Source organism: Dromiciops gliroides, chromosome 2, assembly GCF_019393635.1.
Source record: "Dromiciops gliroides isolate mDroGli1 chromosome 2, mDroGli1.pri, whole genome shotgun sequence".
NCBI lineage: Eukaryota > Metazoa > Chordata > Mammalia > Microbiotheria > Microbiotheriidae > Dromiciops > Dromiciops gliroides.
The window spans coordinates 371890719-371910753 of record NC_057862.1 but is presented as its reverse complement, the minus strand read 5'-3'; the positions used below and the strand labels follow the sequence as shown (position 1 = coordinate 371910753).

The following is a 20035-nucleotide window of genomic DNA, read 5'->3' as shown; positions in this document are numbered from 1 at the left end:
CTTCTCCAGAGTAAAATAGTTAATAAGATCATCAGTTATTAAAGGTGGAAGGGAGGAATCTTAGAAACATTCTGTTCAAACCTTACTTTACACATAAGTAAACTGAGGCCCAGAGAAAGAAGGCCCTATGGTCGTGGGCAGTTAAAGAGTGAGTCAGAGTTAGATTCCCAGGCCTTGTGACTTCAAATTCAGTGTTCTTTCCAATATATCACATCATCTCTTAGTAAATGGTAAAGTTGGAACTTAAGCCCAGATCTGACTCTAAGTCTAGAGTACTTTCCACCCTATTGTCTCTCAAGAAAGTATATTAGCTCTAATTTGTGTTCCCCAGAAAATAGCTGAAGGTTCAGCCTGAGGTACATAATGCGCACTCACTACATCCTGGTTATCTGGTGGATTTTTAGCAGTTCTTGTCCCTGTTCTGGCTTCTCAGAATGTACATTTCATATATCTCTAGTTTATTCGTGTCCATGTACGTGTTGTTTTCTCTGATAGAATGTAAGCTCTTGGAGGTACAATGATTGGCATATAACAGATATCTAATAAATGCTTGTTGATTGGTGATCCCCAGAGAAGACAAGACCATCCTGATTTTCAGTTTGTCTCATCTTTCCTCATGCACAGATTGGGATTCTTAGTGGCTATTTGGAAGCCCAGGTAGGGAACTTGAAAATAGAGGAAGATTCTACCACCCACCATACAGCCGTGTGTGGGGTCCTTTATAGCAAGACTTTCAGGCAGGTAAGAACAGCAGCTAAATCTGCAGAATCATAATAGAACCAAAGGAAGAAAACAATGTTCTGATAGTATGGATTACACACTTGCCTGGAAACTGACATCCTAATCGCAGGGATTGCATGTGTGTTAGGTCACTCGGTTTGTGGCCATGGGTTTCTTTCTGCAGTGGTTATGAATAGAGGAAATAGCACTTGTTCACTCTCCCTTACTCATGGTAGGAGTCACAGAATAATAGATGCAGAGGTCAAAGAGATTGTAGAGATCATTTTCTCCAACCTCATTTTTAAAGATGAGGAAACAGACCTGAGGAGGTTAAGGGACTTAACCGACATGTCACACACAGATTGTGTCTGAGAGGAACCATGCTGCTTCCCAGAAGCTAGAGGAGCTCTGTCTAGTGTCCTTCAGCAGAAAGCTTAGCCTGCATGCCAAGTACTGATTGATTCATTCATTTGGCAAACACTTATTACATGCTTGTTGGGCTAGGTTCTGGGGGTTAATGTGTAGGTAAGGCATAGCCCTTGTGGTCACAGTTCAATAGAAGGAAATCTCAAACAGATAATTATAACATGTCACATTAAATTACAAGAGCATTAAAGAAATGTAAACACATGCTGTGTGATAACACTGTGGTAGGTGTGTGATAGTCCTGGGTGCTAGGTTGTTGCCCACCAGGAGAATCAGGAAAGGCTTCATGGGAAAAGTGGCATTTGAGTTGGAAAGACCAGCAGATGAAGTAGAAAGACTGTTGGATTTGGAGTAAGCAGACCTGGCTTCGAATCCTACTTCTGCTGTTTACTGTCAGTGTGACCTGGCTTATATATAGGAGCATAGACTTAGATCTGGGTGGGACCTTAGATGTTATCAAAAGTCACTTCACCTCTTTTTTGCCTTAGTTTCCTTATCCATAAAACAAAGAGGTTGGATTAGATGACTCCTTCCATCTCTAAATTCATGAGCCTGTGAGCTGGACTTTAAAGGTTGGATAGGATTTTACCAGTTGAAGATGGGGGGAGGCAGAGAAGGGAATTGTAGTCTTAGGGAATATTGGGATCAAAACCATTGAGGAATATGTGCATGGCAGAATAATGGGGTCAGAGTTTGCCAGTTTGGTAGGCATTAGAGTGTGTGGAAGTTAATAATCTAAGATAAAGCTGGAAAGGGATGGTGGTACCATTTTGTAAAGGGTTTTGAACTCCAGACAGAGGAGTTTGGAATTAGGAAATAAGGAAGCACTGAAAATTTTTGAACAGAGGAGGGATATGACTAAGTCAGAGAGAGTCATTCTGAGAGACTGATATGAAGGTTGGATTGGACTAGGGAGAACGTTTAGGGAGGTATGCTAATTAGGAGGCTGTGACAGTAGTACAAGTGACAGGCAGTGGTGGCCTTAGAAATAGAGAGGAGAGGAGGGGACTCATGCATCCATCTGGTTTTGCAGACTTGGAATCAAAAGGACTTGGTGACTGATTGGAAGTGAGAGGTGAAGAAAAGGAGAGAATAAACATAAATTCCAGGTTGGGTACATGGGAGAATGATGGTGCCCCAGACAATAAAGTGACCAGATGATTTTAGGCCTAGTGGGTTGTGAGGGACACATATCTTGTCAGCACCAAAAGGCTCAACATAGTATGGATGCTTCTCAGTGAGGTTCCTGAATCTTTGCCTTCATGGGAAGGAGCTGGGGAGGGGAGCATGGGAAGGTTAGAGCCTAGGACTTGAGGCTCAATTTGCCCCTATCACTAGGATGGATTTGTACTTTGAGGTTTTTTTTTCAGAAGTGTGGGATAGGTTGCACTGAACCATGTATAGTCTCTTGCAGAACAGTTATAGAACATTGTCAATGGAAGAGTGTTAAAACATGGAATTGAACAGCTGGAAGGAACCATAGGAGTTTCTCTAGTCCAACATGTTTATTTTATTATTTTTAAAATTATGTATCTTTTAAAATTAACAAAAATCTATTTTCTCCTTTTCTCCCCTTTCCCTCCTAGCCCCCCAGATTGGGAAAAAAGGAAAAACAAAACCCTTTGAACAAATATTCACAGTCAAGAAAAACATATTTCTTTTTTTTTGAGGGGCAATGGGGGTTAAGTGACTTGTCCAGGGTCACACAGCTAGGAAGTGTCAAGTGTCTGAGGCTGGATTTGAACTCAAGTCTTCCCGAATCCAGGGCTGATGCTTTTATCCATTGCACCACCTAGCTGCCCCCTCAAAACATATTTCTATACTGGCCATGTCCAAAAAATATTTATCTCATTGTGCACCCTGAGTCCATTATCAGGAGGTGGGTAGTATGCTTCATTAGTCTTCTGGAATTCTGGTTGGTCATTGTATTGATCAGAGTTCTGCAATGCTTCAAAGCTGTTTATTTTTGTGGTGTTGTTGCTATTGTACAAATTGTTCTCCTGGTTGTGCTTGCTTCACACTTTATCAGTTCATATAGGTCTTCCCAGATTCTCTGAAACTCCCTTTCCTCATTTCTTTTAACACAGTAGGATGCCATCACATTTATAGAACACAATCCCAACATGCTCATTGTAAAGATAAAGACATGGAGGCCTTGAGAAGGCAATGTGACTTACTCAGTGTCACACAGTGAGTAGTTAGAGAGGAAAGAGAACAACCTTTCTGGTTGTCTGGTCTGTGTTGTTACACCTGTTTTCTCTTGTGTGGGACCTTCAGTGGCCCAGGGTTATCAGCTAGGGATAGGGTGTTCTGTAGCTGGAGGTGTCCCAGGTGAGAACCTGATGATCCACCCCGTACTGGCACCATGTCTTAATTTCAACCACAGCTCATCCGGGAGGCCTGTTTATCATAGCGAATATGGTAGATCTGCCTTTGTCCTAGCTAATGGAGCCTAACCCTGCCATGATGACAAGGAAGACCCCCTAGGCTTCCCAGATCTGTTCTCAGTAGGTGGTGACTGGCAGCTTGCACGGCGTGGTGAGCGTGTGGGAGTTGGTGACAGGGAAGAAGGTGGTGGAGTTTGCAGCATCAGAGTCCAAGGAAGTGGAGCTCACAGCGATGGCCCTGGATGAGCTGGAGCGGTGCCTCATCACCGGCACGAGAAATGGGACAGTCAAAATGTGGAATTATAACATCGGGGTCTGCCTGCTGCACTTTCCCAATCCAGATCAAATGGAGGTCAGTGTTCTCAATGGCTGCAGCTCTGGGAAGAATTCAGGTTGTAGGAAAAGATTTTTTTTTTTTTTTTTGGGTGGGTGGGGGATCTAAGCTATCATATGCTAGGGAACTCCCAGCATATAACCTCTTTCCATTGATACAGATCAACAACTCGCCCCTAACTCACGGTTTAGAGAGTTGCCTGGGGCACTGCGTTGTTTAAGTAACTTGCTCCTGCTCATACAGCCAGTATTTATTAGTGGCAGGACTTGAAGCCAGGTCTTCCTGACTCCAAGTTGTTGTTCCTGTCTGACTCTCCGTGACCCCATTTGGGGTTTTCTTGGAAAAGGTTCTGCAATGGTTTGCCATTTCCTTCTCCAGTTTATTTTACAGATGAGGAAACTGAGGCAAACAGGGTGAAGTGACTTGCCCAGGGTCACACAACTAGCAAGTTTCTGAGGCTAGATCTGAACTCAGGAAGATGAGTCTTCATGACTCCAGGCCTGGCCCTCTATCCACTGTGTGGCTAGTTTTCCTCCTATTCCCCCACACCACACTGCTACTCTTATGGGCAAGATTAATGGGAATAAGAAGCTTGACTTACTCCCTTCCCTAGGTGTTAGAAACATGAAATGAGATAAAGTGAATAAGCATTTTGAAAAGGATGATTTAAGATACCAGAGTAAGACCATTTGATGGGGTGGAATGTGTATATTTCCTCATGACTATCTCTAAAAGGAAGAAAATAGCTCAAAGGCCTTCCCTCACCTACTAGTAAAGGAGGTAGTGCATATGTTTTTATCTTCATTTTACAGATTAAGAAATTCAGGCTCAGAGAGGTCAAGTGACTTGCCCAGGGTCACATAGTTGACTCAGAACCATTGCTTGAAATCAGCTCTCTCTTGACTAATATCTTTACCAGCGGATCCCTTTTTCACTACATACTTCGGACAGACACACACACAGCTCTTTTTTTCCAGGGTGGCTGAGAGATCCGTTTCCTTTGTTCTCTAACAGATCAGTGGCATTGCTCATGTGAATGGGGTATTCTACGTGGCAGGGTGGAGTAAGAGGATCTCTTGGTACCTGTAAGTAGGAATTACCTGGTCAAGGGAAGGGCTGTGTTCCCCTTGAGCACTGATCTGCATTCTGTCTCTCTTTTCTAGTCCTCTCTCTCTAGCTTTGCTTCATCCAGAGGGTGGTAATACTGGCCAGAGACTTGTTCCCACCCGGGCTATATTCCCTCTACGCTAATGACGTGTTAGGCAAGTCAGTCAAAAGCCATGTACTACCTGTAGAGGGCTGTGTTAGGAATTGGGGAGCGTTTAAAGATCAATTAGGGGGGCAGCTAGGTGGCGCAGTGGATAGGGGACCGGCCCTGGAGTCAGGAGGACTTGAGTTCAAATCCGGCCTCAGACACTTATCACTTACTGGCTGTGTGACCCTGGGAAAGTCACTTAACCCTAATTGCCTCACAAAAAAAAAAAGATCAATTAGGCACAGTCACACTGCTCTCACAGAGCTTGTTCTTTATAGTGAGGGGGATGTGATACATATACAAGGATCCCATCAGCTGCAATAATGTATAATGATTGTAGTGTGGAGGGGAGTATAAGGTGCACGAGAGAAGGAAAGAATGATAATTCAAGTTGGAAGAAAGAAAGGTCATCACTAGATCTTGGTATGGTAATTAACCCCCCCTTTAAAATGGAAAGAAAATTAAATTTGATAGAAATAAATGTAAAGTCCTGCATTTAAGTTAAAAAAAAAAGTTGCCTAAGTATAGGATAGGAGAGGCATAACTAGAGTAATTTTTGTTAGAAAGTCCCTGGGGTTTTAATCACTACAAGCTCAATATGTCAGCAATGCAAAAAAAAAAAAGCTATTTTGATTTTATGCTTCATTCAACAAACTTCTCATTGAGGTATTGAGCGCTCTTACCTCAGGGACACCCTTCTAATTTTGGACCAGTGGGTGGCAATTACAGGGAGATAGAATTTGAGTCACTATGGAGGAAAACTTTTGTAATATTTAGAGCTGACAGAAGAACGAGCCAGGTCATGAGGCTTTGGGCTCCCTTCACATCATGGAAGGTGTTTGAACACTTCTCAGGTTCAGTGATCACCAGGGTATGTGGTACAAAGGACTTTATGGCTCAGCTAGTGGTTGGGCTAGGGGACCTCTCAGAATCTCTCCCAACTCTGGAGGTTATGTGATTCTAGGTTGGAAGAAAGTTGGTGTTTTTTTTTTTTTTTTTTGGTGAGGCAATTGGGGTTAAATAACTTGTTTTTTGGTGAGGCAATTGGGGTTAAATAACGCTAGAGCCACCAACAGGAGGATATGCACAGCTACTAAGTGTCAAGTGTCTGAGGCTGGATTTGAACTCAGGTCCTCCTGACTCCAGGGCCGGTGCTCTATCCACTGTGCAACCTAGCTGCCCCTGGAAGAAAGTTTTGATGTGAGAAGCAGAGGGACTGCATTTCAAGTGGCTTTAATCAGTAGAGCCTTGCTGAAGTCCATGGGAGGTCTGAGGTAGGAGAGCACCAACGCTCTTGGCTAACGACTTGATGGTTTATCCCAGGTATCGAAACAAGGAAGTAGTCCCGCTGTTTGACCACTGGCCTTACTTTCACACTGAGGATATCCTGTGTCTCGCCAAGTACCGTAGCCACATCCTGGGATCAGCTTCCTACAACGGTGACATTTTCATCTGGAATGTCAGTTGGGGGAAGCCCCTTGTTCATTTCAATGCTTTGAGGAGCCCCCTGGCCTTGAAGCCCAAGAAGGTATGGCCTCCCTTTCAGTTTCTTTCTTTCCTTCCTTCCTTCCTTCCTTCCTTCCTTCCTTCCTTCCTTCCTTCCTTCCTTCCTTCCTTCCTTCCTTCCTTCCTTCCTTCCTTCCTTCCTTCCTTCCTTCCTTCCTTCCTTCCTTCCTTCCTTCCTTCCTTCCTTCCTTCCCTCCTTCCTTCCCTCCTTCCTTCCTTTCATTCTTTCGTTCTTGTGGGGCAATGAGGGTTAAGTGACTTGCCCAGGGTCACACAGCTAGTGTCAACTCAGGTCCTCCTGAATCCAGGTCCAGTGCTTTATCCACTGCACCACCTAGCTGCTCCTCCCTTTCAATTTCTTAACAGTGTTGAGAACAGCTGTGCAGAAATGGTGGCAAATTTGAGCTATGTTGGGTTCAGGCAAAGCTGGGTAACTGGATAAATTAAGAGGGTGAACCAGTGGGCAGAGCTTAGAAATCCAGCTTTCCTCTTCCCTCCCCTCCCCTCCCTTTTCTTTTTTCCCTTCCTTTTTTCCCTCTTTTCCTTCTCCTTTCCCCCTTCTCTCTTCCTTTTCTTTCAGAGACTGGTTCTCTTCATCTAGCCCAGGCTAGAAGTGCAGCTAGTACTCTTAGGCTTGATCTCACAGCTGATTAACATGAGAGCTTTGACCTCTGTTTTGGACCTGGTATGGTTTGCCCCTTCCTTAGGGAGCCTGGTGGTCTCGGATCCTGGGGGCTCACTATATTGGTGTTGGATTAATGGGATTTAGCGCAACTGTAGCTCAGAACTCTTGAGCTTAAGAGATGTAGTCTTGTTATATATTAGAATGTTCAAATTGGAAAGTATTTGAGATCATCAACTCTCTTCATTCTACAGATATGGAAAGTGAGGCCTGCAGAGAAGTGACTTATTCAAAGTCACACAGCTGGTTAGTGGAGGATATGAGTTTAGAACCCAGATCTCATGACTGCCAGTTTCTACCAGCCCACCCCACCACTTAACTTACTTCTCTCTCAGGGTATGACCTGACACCTGTAGGAGATGTTTTTTCATAGGCTCATAGTCTTAGAGCTGGAAAGGATCTTAGGGGCCTTCTAGTCTAACCCAATCTTCACCCCATCCTCATCCTCAACATACAAACCTATATTACAGATGGCAGAACTGAGGCCTGGAGAGGTCAAGTGATTAGCCAAGGTCATATAGGTAAGAAATGTCTGAGTTGGGTTTTCAACACAGGTCTTCTGATTCCAAACCTGGTACTCTTTTTTTTTTTTTTTTTTTTTTTTTTGCGTGGGGCAATGGGGGTTAAGTGACTTGCCCAGGGTCACACAGCTAGTAAGTGTCAAGTGTCTGGGGCCGGATTTGAACTCAGGTCCTCCTGAATCCAGGGCCAGTGCTTTATCCACTGTGCCACCTAGCCGCCCTCGGTACTCTTTCTACTATATTACATTCCTTTCCCTTTTTTCTGAGGAGAAATTCAATCATTAGCAAGCATACAGACTGAAGAACCAGCCAAATTCAAGTCCTTACTATAGGATGATTTCTCTCCTCTGGGGGCAGGTCTTCATGGAGGAGAATCGCATGACACTTGCTGACTTAGTGAACAGGACTACCAAGGTCAAGAAGTACTGGGCAAAAAAGTCCCCCTGGCGGCCCCTGAGTGGGAATTCTGCCAAGGCTCAGAGTGGCAGGAACTTGACCTCTGCCCCACCTGCGATGAGACGCACGGGAGAAAAGGAACGGTCGTTTCAGCCCAAATTGCAGGTGGGACCCCTGAAAGAATAACCAAAATTCCTTCTGCAGCTTAACTTTTCAAAGTCCTTTCCCATTTAGTGTCTGGTTTAGTCCTCACAACAGCGCTGCCAGACAGAGGTAAGCTGGGCAGATGATGGTCCCATTCTGTAGCTGAGGATACCTAATCCTAGAGTAACGAATTGTCCTTCCAGAGATCACGCAACTCTTCTGGCCAAGTCCAGACCAGACCCCTGGGGGAGCTCACCTCCATGTCTAGAGGTCTTCCCATTACTCCAAGGTGAAGTCTCCTGCCTCTTCTCTGGCTTGTGTTTTCATTGATGTGCTCCTATAGTACAGGCTGCCTAATTTTGTCTGCTCTACTGAATTTCTTTTAGGATACACCTGGTTTCTTTTAGACTCTGCCTGGTTTATTTCTGTGTCTGGGCTAAGCGGAGTGGCTGCTGTTTTCCATGATCAGTAAGGCATTCCCAACCTTCCCAGCTGTTGAGTCTGTCTGTCTGTCTGTCTCTCTTTTTTTTTTTTTGGTGGGGCAATGAGGGTTAAGGGACTTACCCAGGGTCACACAGCTAGTAAGTGTCAAGTGTCTGAGGTCGGATTTGAACTCAGGTCCTTCTGAATCCAGGGTCAGTGCTTTATCCACTGTGCCACCTAGCTGCTCCTTCTGAGTTTCTTTCAGTCCTCTTTTGTACTGTAGGGAATACTACAGGTAGAAAGGGAGATGGAGAGCGGGGGTGGGGATAGCTGTAATGACCATTCCTTTCCCTCCTGGGGTATCTCTCTCCTGCCTCCACATCAGTTGATGGGGACCCTGAATGGAGTGTGGCCGTCATTCCCTCAGGGATCTCAAGTTGCCTCAGAGAAATAACTTGGGCCCGTGAATGGGGGTGGTGGTAGGGTGCTCCTCTTTTTTTCCAGAAACCTCACAGTGCTGGCAGCTCTAAGGCAACGAGACCTCAAGCCAAGACTTGGATCCGGAGCAGAGATTTGCTGAAAGAAAATGAAGATTATGCTAGGCACAAAGAAAAGAAAGACTCATTGGCGGCTGTGGAGAAGGTTGGCTAAGCTCATCGGGGGGGTCCGTTACTTAAACTATGGCAAGATCTGCCTGGGTATCTGCGCATTCCTAAAGCCCAGGGGGTGGGGGTAGCGGGGTCCACTGAGAGCAGTTTTCTCTGTCACCCTGAATGCTTGGGGTGATGATGAGTTTAGGTGGTGGCTCAGGTCGTGATGTTATCTGCCATTCTTAAACTCTGTGAGTTGTTCCAGTCTCTGAGGACACCTGTTAGCAATGAGGATGGAGTAGAGGAGTCAGTGTTGGGCATAGTATTAATTAATCAACCAACAAGCATTTATTAAGTAGTTAATATGTGTCAGGCACTATGCTAAGTGCCTGGGGTGGGGGATAAAGACCAAAGTAAAGAAGCTTATATTATAATGGGGGCTATAACATACCCACACATGTATACATGTAAAATACATACACACACACACGTGTTAATTGAATGTAAGAGCAACACTTAAAGGCCCCTATTCTGAGAGGGAGGAAGATCAACCTATGTGCCCAGGTACTTTGCCTCATGGCTTGGTCTCCTGGAAACTACCTGGTCTGTAGAAGAAGGAGACTGTTGTGTTGAGTCTGCATCTGGGAAGAACAAGTAGAGATGGATAATATTGGACTTGCAAAAGAAAATATCCATGGGGAGTCTATGGGGTGTGGAGGAAAGAGTCCTGGACTGGGAGTCAGAAGACACAGCATCAGTCCCTACTCTTACTGCCTGTGTGGACTTGGCCAAATCACTTCTTTCAGGGCCTCCTTTTCTTTGTAAAATGGTGGGGTTGGACTAAATGACCTCCAAGGTCCCTTCCAATTCTAGATCTTATGATGCTCGTGTCAGGCTATTCCTGGGCACCTTCTCCATTGCCCCCTGGGAAAGTCTTTTCTGAACTTCCAGTCCTGGCTGTAGATACAGCAAGGGGGGAAACAGAGGGCCTGATGGTGGAGTGCTATGATGCTCTTCCTCTCCTGGGATCTCTACGGAATGTTACTCAGATACCTTTCCCTGAACAACCTATGGGTTTTTTTTGTTTTTTTGTTTTTGTTTTTTTTGGTAAGGCAATTGGGGTTAAGTGACTTGCCCAGGGTCACACAGCTAGTAAGTGTTAAGTGTCTGAGGCCGGATTTGAACTCAGGTCCTCCTGACTCCAGGGCCAGTGCTCTATCCACTGTGCCACCTAGCTGCCCCATAACCTATGTTCTTTATGGCTTCCTCAAGGTTCTGGGGTGAGACACTGGGGAGAAGGGGTCCCCTAGGAAAGACCCTAGCGCTGGAAAAAGTCTCTCAACTGAGCATCTTTGTACTAGTTGTAGACTCCATTCTGCACATCACACTCAGGTAGCCTTTGCTTAGTATATTTCAGATTGCATGCCCTGGCATGGCACACCTGGGTCGAGTAATTTTGAAAATGCCCTATCCCCAGTTTTTCTGTCTGTGGGTCTCAGCCACTTTCCCTTTTTTGCCAGTCTCTGTCACTTTAACTTTTTGGAGCTTCTGTTTGTTTCCTTATTTGTAAAATGGAAAATAATGTGTTTACTTCCTACCTCAAAGGCTGGCTGTAAAGAGAATGCTTTGTATAGATTAAAATGCTAAGGAAATGAAAATTTATTATTATTAATCTGAATATAGTGGCATGAGTCAGTGACTTATATCTCAGCACTGTGGTCTTTCCACCAAGACAGGTGGAATTCAGTTGAATAGATTTTTTCCGTATTATGGTATCCTCTGGTATTTGACAATCTCTTAATTCCCTGGGCAACTAAGACTGGGTGTTATAACTGAGTCCCTAATTTACGTTGATGGAGAGGGAAGAGAGGGCTCAGGGAAATGGGCCTGATAGATATTTGGTAAGGTCCTCAAGGATCATGGGGCATATACCTGGGTGACACCCTGCTATAGGATACTAATATTGGGTGACGCTAGAGCCACCAGCTATATAGAGGAGGAAACAATTTTCATTGTTCCTCCTGGTGACTGGCAACAGTACCCTACCTACACTCAGTGGTGTACTGGCAAAATGTCTTGTGCATACAAAAGACGCATCTTAAAATTTAATTTGCATTATTAACATTTTCTCCATTATTTTCTCAAGTCTCGACAATCAACAAAACAATAAATCAAGCCCTGATTTTGTAGCATTTGCTGAGTCCTGAGGTGTAAATGCTCACATTGAAAGTAATAATAACTTATATTTATATAAAGTTTACTATGTGCCAGGCCCTGTGCTAAGCGCTTTACAGTTATAATCTCAGTTGATCCTCACAACAACCCCGGGAGGTAGGTGCGATCATTATCCACATTTTACAGGTGAAGAAATTGAAGTAGACCATTTTAAGAGATTCATTCTGAGTCACACAACTAGTAAGTGTCTGGGCTGGATTTGAACTCAGGTCTTCCTGACTCCAGGTTCATCCTACCCACTGCACCACCTAGCTTCCTCAGCTGAGGATTGAACTCGTCTGCTCTCAGGAGTGCTCCAGCACATGCCTGCCACCTTTCTTAGTGGCCATATTATTAACAAATAACTGTTTCTTGAATTGTGACTGCTCTTGAGGTTTTCATATTGGTGTGAATAAAAGCCACCTTGAACATCTGATTTGTATCCCTAAAATAAGATTTTGTGAAAGGGAAAAATAGAGACATAACACTGAAAATAATACTAGCTGTAATTATTCTCTGCTCAAACTTTGTGTGATGCAATATAATTCAGAATCCCAGATTTGGAGGGGACTCATGAGGTCTCTAGACTCATTCTCTCTTTGATACATGAATCTTGTGGATGACAGAGACAGAGACTACATTGGAGATACTTGCTCATTCAGTTTCTAACTGATCACGTTCAGTGATGAAATTTACTAGCCAGTTCTTTTGGACATTTCTGATCCTTAGAGATAATTTCCTTATATTGAATTGAAAAAAATTATTTATTTTAGTCAGCCAAGATCTGCCTTCTTACCCTTCCATTCCAACCCTCCCCTGAGTTGAGAACAAAAGAAAAATGCAATCCATTACAAACATAAACAGTCAGTCAAAACAAATTTCCACATTGGCCATGTCAAAAAAAAAATAGTCTCATCTGCATTCTGAGTCCTTCACCTCTCTCTCAGGAGGTGGATGGCATTTTCCATCACCAGCCCTCAGGAAGCCTGATTGGCCATTATGCTGATAAGAGTTCAGCACAATAGAATTCCGGCACATTATGCACCATGAATTCACACAGTGAATTAGTGACTAATTAGTAGTGACACAGTGAATCAGGACTAGTATCACAAAGTTGAAAAAGGGACCGTAGAAATAATTTACTTCAACTTGTACATACAAGAAGAATTCCAGTCACACCGTCCCTGACTAGTTGAAGCCCTCCATTGAGTAGTCTTTCTATCTCCTAAAAAAGCTGTCTTCCCCTTTAGCTGGTACTGCACTAAGTCCTTTTGCAGATACTGTCTCATTTGATCCTTGGGATAGTTTTAATTGTGATTTCCTTCTATTGAGCTGAAATCTTTTTCTCTGAAGCTTCCACCTGTTTCTAATAGTTCTGCCTTCTGGGTTCATGCAGAACAAGCTTATAATCTTTCTCCCACTAGGTAGCCCTTCACATATATCCCCTCTTCAGTGGTTTTTTTTTCTCATTGGAGTAAGCAGAGGGCAGGATGATCACTTGGATATATTGTATACACAGAGAGAAAGTAACATGTAGGGAAAGTAACACACAGACAGCTGTACAGCACGTGAACATAGACTGAAGGAACAAGAGAGGCAGATTAAAAAAGAGGAGAATGATCTACAGAGTCATAGAGGGAGACAGGATGGGGGGAGGGAAGGAAGAAGGGAGGAGAAGAGGGCAGAGGGGAGAAAGAGAGACAAAGAGAAGAGAGACAACATAGAGATAGAGATAGAAACAGAGAGAGAAGTAAAAGAGAGAAGTGAAGAGAGAGGGAGGGACTAACTAGTGTCTGAGGTCCCTAACAACTCTTGAGATTCTATTCTAAGTAAAGATGGTAATCACATCCTTCTAGCCTAGCCCTCTCCCCATACCATAGTTTTCTCTTCAAGAGAGACATTCCTCATTCCTTCAGCAAATCCTCTTTTCCTTTCCTCATTCTTCCATTTTTTTTTTCCTTGCTAGATACTCTAGGTCAGGGGTTTTTAACATGGGGTCTATGAACTTGTTTTGTTTAAAAAACATTTTGATCGTTGTATTTCAGAATAACTAATTTCTTTTATAATACTATGTATTTTGTTTTATTCATTTAAACATTATTTTGAAGAGTCCATAGTTTTCACCAGACTGCCAAAGGGGTGCGCAACACAAAAAAAGTTTCAGGATCCCTTATTAGGTGATCCCATAATTCCAGGATGTTATATCTAGAAGCTCCTCACGGACTCTCCTTGTCTTGCTCTTTCTGTGTCTTGGATGATCTGTTTGTAGTTCAGTTTATTTCTTGTTGTTTTGCTCTGCCTGTCTGTGACCTGCTCTCCAAATTGATCTCAGGCTCCGGGTCTCTTTGTGTCTGTCTTTTTCCTTATTTCTTTCTTTCTCTCTGTCTGTTTCTCTCCCTCTCCCCATCTCTGTCTGTTTGTCTGTGTCTCTGTCTCTCCCTGCTTTTTGTCTCCCTGTTTGTTCCTTCAGTTTGTTGTTCACTATATGGCTAGCTGTCTCTGTTACTTTTCCTATGTGTGTGTGTTTTTTTCTCTCTGTATGTAGCTCTACCTCATTCTCTGTGACTATCTTTGTATATTTCTCTTTCTGCTTCTCTGTGTGTTTGTCTCTGTCTTTGTGTATCTTTGCTTCTCTCTCTGTGTGTCTGATTCTGTATATATTTCTGGTTCTGTATATGGGTTTCTGCCCTGTCACTCTCCCTGGGTAGATCTCTGACTCCCTCTGTCTCAGTCTTTGTGTGACTACCTGTGCATGACTGTTTTTGTTTTTGGGTCTATTTGTGTTTATCTATTTTTCTGTATGTCTGTCTTTTTGCAGGTATCTTGTCTCTCTGTGGGCCTTTCTCTGTTTCTGTGTAGTCTTTATTTTTCTGAGTGTGTGTGTATGTGTTTCTGGGAGCTTGTCTGTCTCTGGGAGGGTGTGTGTGTCTGTGTATGTCTTTCTCTGAGTATGAGAGTGTCTGTGGGAATTATCTTTAGGTGGGTGTCTTTTTTTTTTTTTTTGTGGGGCAATGAGGGTTAAGTGACTTGCCCAGGGCCATACAGCTAGTGTCAAGTGTCTGAGGCTGGATTTGAACTCAGGTCCTCCTGAATCCAGGGCTGGTGCTTTATTCACTGTGCCACCTAGCTGCCCCCTCCTTTTTTTTGGATTAAAAAAAAGGTTTTATTAATCAGGGAAGAAAACCACACATGATCATGGGTGCTATTTAGCCTATTGCTGAATAGGATTGGGTGTCTGTCTTGGTGTGTGTGTGTGTGTGTACATCAGTGTAGCTTTGCGTGTATCTGTGTGTGCCTATTTGAGGTATGGGTATGTGTATATGGCTGGGTGTATGAGGTATGAGGTATGTGGGTACCTGTGTATAAGTGATTGGTTGTGTCTGTGTGTATACCAGTGGATGTGTGTTCTGTTTGTCTCTATGTGTGTATGTGAAACTGGATGGACTATATGGTTGTGTGTCTCTTTGTGCATTTCTATGTGGATATGTCTTTCTGTCTGGAAGTATGCCAATCTCTATGTGGGTTTGTTTGTCTCTGGGTGTTTATGTGTGTGTCTTTCTCTGGGGCTATGTGAATCTGTCTGGATTGTATGGCTATGTAGCTCTCTCTGTGTAGCTGTCTCTCTCTGGGAGACTGTCTTGGCGTTTGTGTGTGTGTGTGTGTGTGTGTGTGTGTGTGTGTGTGTGTGTAACTCTGTCTCTATACGTATGAGTACGTTTCTGTCTCATGCTATGTTTGTGTCCCTGGAGATGGCACCGGCATATTTCTGTGTGTATGAACTTCTCTCATCTGTGTGACTCTCTACACAAGCATATCTCTATCTTTGGGTATACATGGACATTTTCTATGTATGTATGTGTGTACCCTTGAGTTTTCCTCTTTGTGTACATGCATCTCTCTATTTCTGTGTCTGCACGTGTCTTTCTTTGTCCATGGTTTTCTCTCCCCATATTTGAGAACACATTTCTTCATCTGTCCTTGTGTTGGGGTGTGTGTGCGCATTACATATGCGTATCCCCTGAGTATCTCTGTCCCTGTGTATGTGTTTTTCTCTGTCTCTCTGTGATGCTGTCCCTTTGCGTGTCTTTGCCCCTGTATATGACTCTTTCTGCCCCATGTGCTTCTGTATCTTTGTTCCTGTGTGTGTTACTATGTCCACGTGAATCTCTCCTTCTGTCTCTACCCCAATGTGTATGTCAAATTTTGCTTTTGTGTGTCTCTTTAGGTGTTCATGCTCTCCATGTATCCCTCTTTGTATGTCCCTCTTTTCAGTCATTTCTCTGTGCAGGAGTGTTTCTTTCTCTCTGTTTGGGCATGCCTATATCTTTTATGTGTTTGCATCTTTGTGTCTATGTATAGCTGTGTTGGTTTTCATGTATGACTTTCTCTAGCAGAGTGTGAGTGTGTGTCTGTGTGTAGGACTGTGTATCTGTGAAACTGTGGTTGTCTCTGTACATATATACAGGCTTGTATGTGTGTACATATCTCTCTGTGTAGCTGTGTTGTTTTTGTAAGTGTCTGTTTGACCACGTGGTGTTGTGTCTCTGTGCCTGTGATGTTTCTGTGTATGCGCTATGGACATCTATTTCTCTGTATAGCCACATCTCTCCTGTTTCTGTTTACACACAGGCATTGCTCTGACTCTGTGTGGTCTTGTCTTTCTGTGAATGTGTGCATGCAAATCTTCCTGTGTATTTTTGTGTGGTTGTATTGTGTTTCTGTTTGTGACTATCTGTCAGTGTCTGGGCGGGTCACTGTGTGACTATTTCTCTGTGTAGTTGTTTGTATGTTTTCCTATTTGTGTGTATGAATCTTTTTCTTTGGGTGTGCATTCGTGTGTGTGTGTCCCTCTTTCTCTGTTCCTCTCTGTGTGTGAGTATCCATCTCTCCTTTACTGTTATTTGGTGGGTACACACACTCTTCAGTGGGGCTGTGTTTGCTCCATTTCTCTGTCTATGGCTATGCACCTATCTCTTAGTCTGTGTGTGTATATACCTCTATGTGGGCATGCATTTCTCTGTTTTGGTGTGCTCACATCTCTCTGTATCTGCATATATGTCTCAATCTCTGGATGTGGCTATGACTGTTTCTGTGTGTGGTCATATCTATGTAGACGCGTCTCTGTATGCATTTATGTGCATGCATCTCTCTGTGTATGTGGTCATATCCTTGGGTGCATTTGGGGACATGTCTGTGTGGGCATGTCTCTCTCTGGGTCTGTATGGACATGTCTCTGGATGTGCCCACACCATTTTGTCTCACTGGCTAAGTGGGTCTGAGGAGGTCTCTGTGCATCTTTGTAAGCACATATCTCATTGTCTTTGGATGTGTGCACATCTCTGTGTGATTGTGTTTGTGCTCATCTCTCTATTTCTGGTTGTACAAACATCTCTGTCTCTGAGTGGGTATACATTTAACCATTGCTTAGTCTCTTTCAGCAAGGGCACATTTCTTTCTTTGTGTGGCTGAGTTGCTTTCTATATGTGACTTTATGCCTTTCTCTGAATGACGGTGGGTGTACACACTTATTTATGTCTCTGTATTTGTGCTCATCTCTATGGGTGGACATATGTCTGTGAGAGGCTATGTGGGTCTCTGTGTGAGGGCTGTTCTATGTGTCACTGTGTCAAGGTTGCTATGTGTGACTGTCTTTTGATATATGACTGGCTATGTTTCTGTGTTTTTTGTGTTCTTTTAGGGTTTTTTTTGAGTGAGGCAATTGGGGTTAAGTGACTTGCCCAGGGTCACACAGCTAGTAAGTGTTAAGTGTCTGAGGCTGGATTTGCACTCAGGTCCTCCTGAATCCAGGGCCAGTGCTCTATCCACTGTGCCACCTAGCCGCCTCAGTTTCTGTGTTTTTTGAGTTGTGTGTCTGTGTGTCTGTGTCTCTGTGTATCTTTCTGGGTATTCTCTGGGTATGTGTATATGTCTTTGGGTGTATATGTATATATTTGTGTCTGCCTTTCTGGGTATGACTGTCTCTGTATGTGTCTTTATGTCTTTGGGTGTACATATGGGTCTTTGTTGTATGCTAGTTTTCTGTGTTTTGGGGTGTGTGTAGGTATGTTTTTGTGCCTATCTCTCTGTGCATCTCTCTCTGAGTGTTTATGAATATATATTTCTCTGTCTGGGTGTGTATATGTATATTTTTGTGTGAGTCTTTGTGTATATCTGCTCTGCATGTAAGTGTATGTATATTGTGGGATTTGTGTTTATGTGTGGTGTGTGGGTGTCTCCATACATTTTTCTGTCTCTTGGTGTTGTGTGCTTTTAGGTATGTATATGTATATTTTTATGTCTTCAGGTATGTCTATGTTTTTGTCTGTTTCTAGGCATGGCTTCCCGGGCATGTATTTGTGTGCCTCTAGGGGGATATGTGTGTATGTGTATCTGGATTTGTGTCTGTCTCTAGGTATGTATGTGGGTGTGTTGGGATTTGCCTCTCTGGGTGAGTGTACATGTCTCTCTGTCTCTGGGTGTATCTGTGTATCACTGCATTTATGATGTTATGTATGTGTCTGTCTTTGGGCTTGTACCAATTCTTTTTGTGTCTATATACTTGTCTGTGTGTGTGCGCCTGCTCTAGCATATGTGTATGTTGGTATAGGTATGTCTGCCTGTGTGTGTGTGTGTGTGTGTGTGTGTGTGTGATATCTTTCTGTCTCAGATTGTGTTTTTGGGTGTAGGTGAGTGCCTGCTTCTGGATAAGTAGGTATATTTGACTCTGGGCATTGCTGATCTCTCTCTCTCTTTTATTGTTGTTCTATTGTCTGTGTTGCTCTGTGTTCCTCTGTGTTCCTCTGTCTTGGTATGGGTGTGGCTGTGAGTGTACTTTTTCTTTTTTTGGGATGCAGTCAGGATTAAGTGACTTAGCCAGGGAAGTGTCTGAGGTCACGTTTGAATTCAAGTCTTCCTTTCTTCAGGGCCAGTGCTTTATCTACTGTGCCAGCTGGCTGCCCCTGGGTATACTTTGTTTCTGATGTGATGCATTGTAAAGTTAGGTGTATGGCACTCTGTATTATGCGTTTGCATGTATGGAGCTCTGTATGGCTGGGGGTGGATATCTATGTATTTCTCTGTGTGTGCATGTGTTTGTATGTATCCCAAGTTTGTGTCTCTCCTTGTGTAGATATACGAGTGTGGGCCCTCTGTACTGCTGTGCTTCTGTGGCTGGATGTGCCTGTGTGTGTGTGTGCGTATTTCTATGTGACAGTGTGAACATCTCTCTGTGTGGGTTTCTGTGTTTGGCTATGTGGATCTCTCTGTATCACTTTATCTCTGTGTCTGCATGTAGATGTCTGTCTCTGCTTTTATATCTATCTCATTCCCTTTGTGTCTATTTTCACTGCATGGCTGTGTATAGTGTCTTGCTGTGTATTTCTTTCACTGTTTCTGTGCCTCTTTCTTGATGTGTACATGGCTGGGCTGAAGGGGGTGTGTGTTTGTCTTGTTGTCATTGTGCATTTCTGTGCTTATGTGTTTCTTTCTGTATGTGTACATTTTAGAATCAAGGGAGCCTTGGCTGTTGGGCTCCAGTTTGGAGCACATATTGTAACTCAGAGCTCCTGGGAGGTGCTTTCCGGGTGCCCTCAAGATGTTCTGCATCGGTATCTGATGTGGCTTTTCTGCTGGTCTTCATATAGATCCTCCAGTCTGCTCTCTTCATGTCCAGGCCTAGCCTAGGCTTCTGAGGCATATGCTCCTGCCAGCTCCTCTGGGGACGCTTCTAGGACACTAAGGAGAAAATCCACACCACTGTGGTTTGGTATCATGGGAGGTAGGGGCAGAGGAGAGTGAGATGAAGGCTGAAACTCTGCTTCTACCCTTCCTTTTCCATAGTTTAGCTGGCACCTCTCTTCTTGGTCAATAGAGGATCTGGGTGGATGTTTCTCTGGGTGGCTCTGAAGGATTCCCCCGGGGACAGCGAGAGTCTCTGTGTCTGTGTGTCTCTATTGATGCGTATATGGCAGTTTCTGGATGTGAGTGGATGGGACTCTGTAGTTGTGTCTGGGCAGTGATGTTTATGAGTGTGCCTGTCTATTTGGATTATTTCTTTGTGTCACTGTGAATCTTTGTAATTATGTGGGTCTCTGTATAGCTGTGAGAGCCTCTTTGCATCTTTCTCTGGGTTTGTGTTTGCCTCAGAATGTGGTTTTATCTGTCTCTAGATGTGTCTCTTTTACTGTATTTGTGTGATTTGATATGTGTGAAGCTCTGCCATGATTGTAGGTATGACTGTATGTGAGACGGTGTCATGGTTGAGTGTGTGTGACTTTAACATTGTTCTGTGGTTCATTGTGAGACTGCTGTGATTTTGTGGGTGACTTTATGTGACACAGACCTGTGTTTGTGTGTGTATGACTTGGTAAGTGTTTTAGGCTGTGATGTGTCTATGTGTGACTATATTGTGGTTGTGTGTATGATTGTGAACTTTATC

General features: G+C 43.6%; 1 protein-coding gene across 1 annotated transcript in view; it reads left to right on the top strand.

Annotated features, from left to right (window-relative positions):
* Positions 1 to 20035, top strand: part of EFCAB8 (EF-hand calcium binding domain 8) — a 125158-nt gene that overhangs the window by 63456 nt on the left and 41667 nt on the right. The window contains exons 15-20 of the mRNA XM_043980798.1: positions 625 to 741; positions 3658 to 3885; positions 4882 to 4952; positions 6446 to 6650; positions 8189 to 8381; positions 9279 to 9436. Of these exons, the coding sequence (XP_043836733.1) occupies positions 625 to 741; positions 3658 to 3885; positions 4882 to 4952; positions 6446 to 6650; positions 8189 to 8381; positions 9279 to 9436 (972 nt within the window). The remainder of the gene's footprint in view (positions 1 to 624; positions 742 to 3657; positions 3886 to 4881; positions 4953 to 6445; positions 6651 to 8188; positions 8382 to 9278; positions 9437 to 20035) is intronic.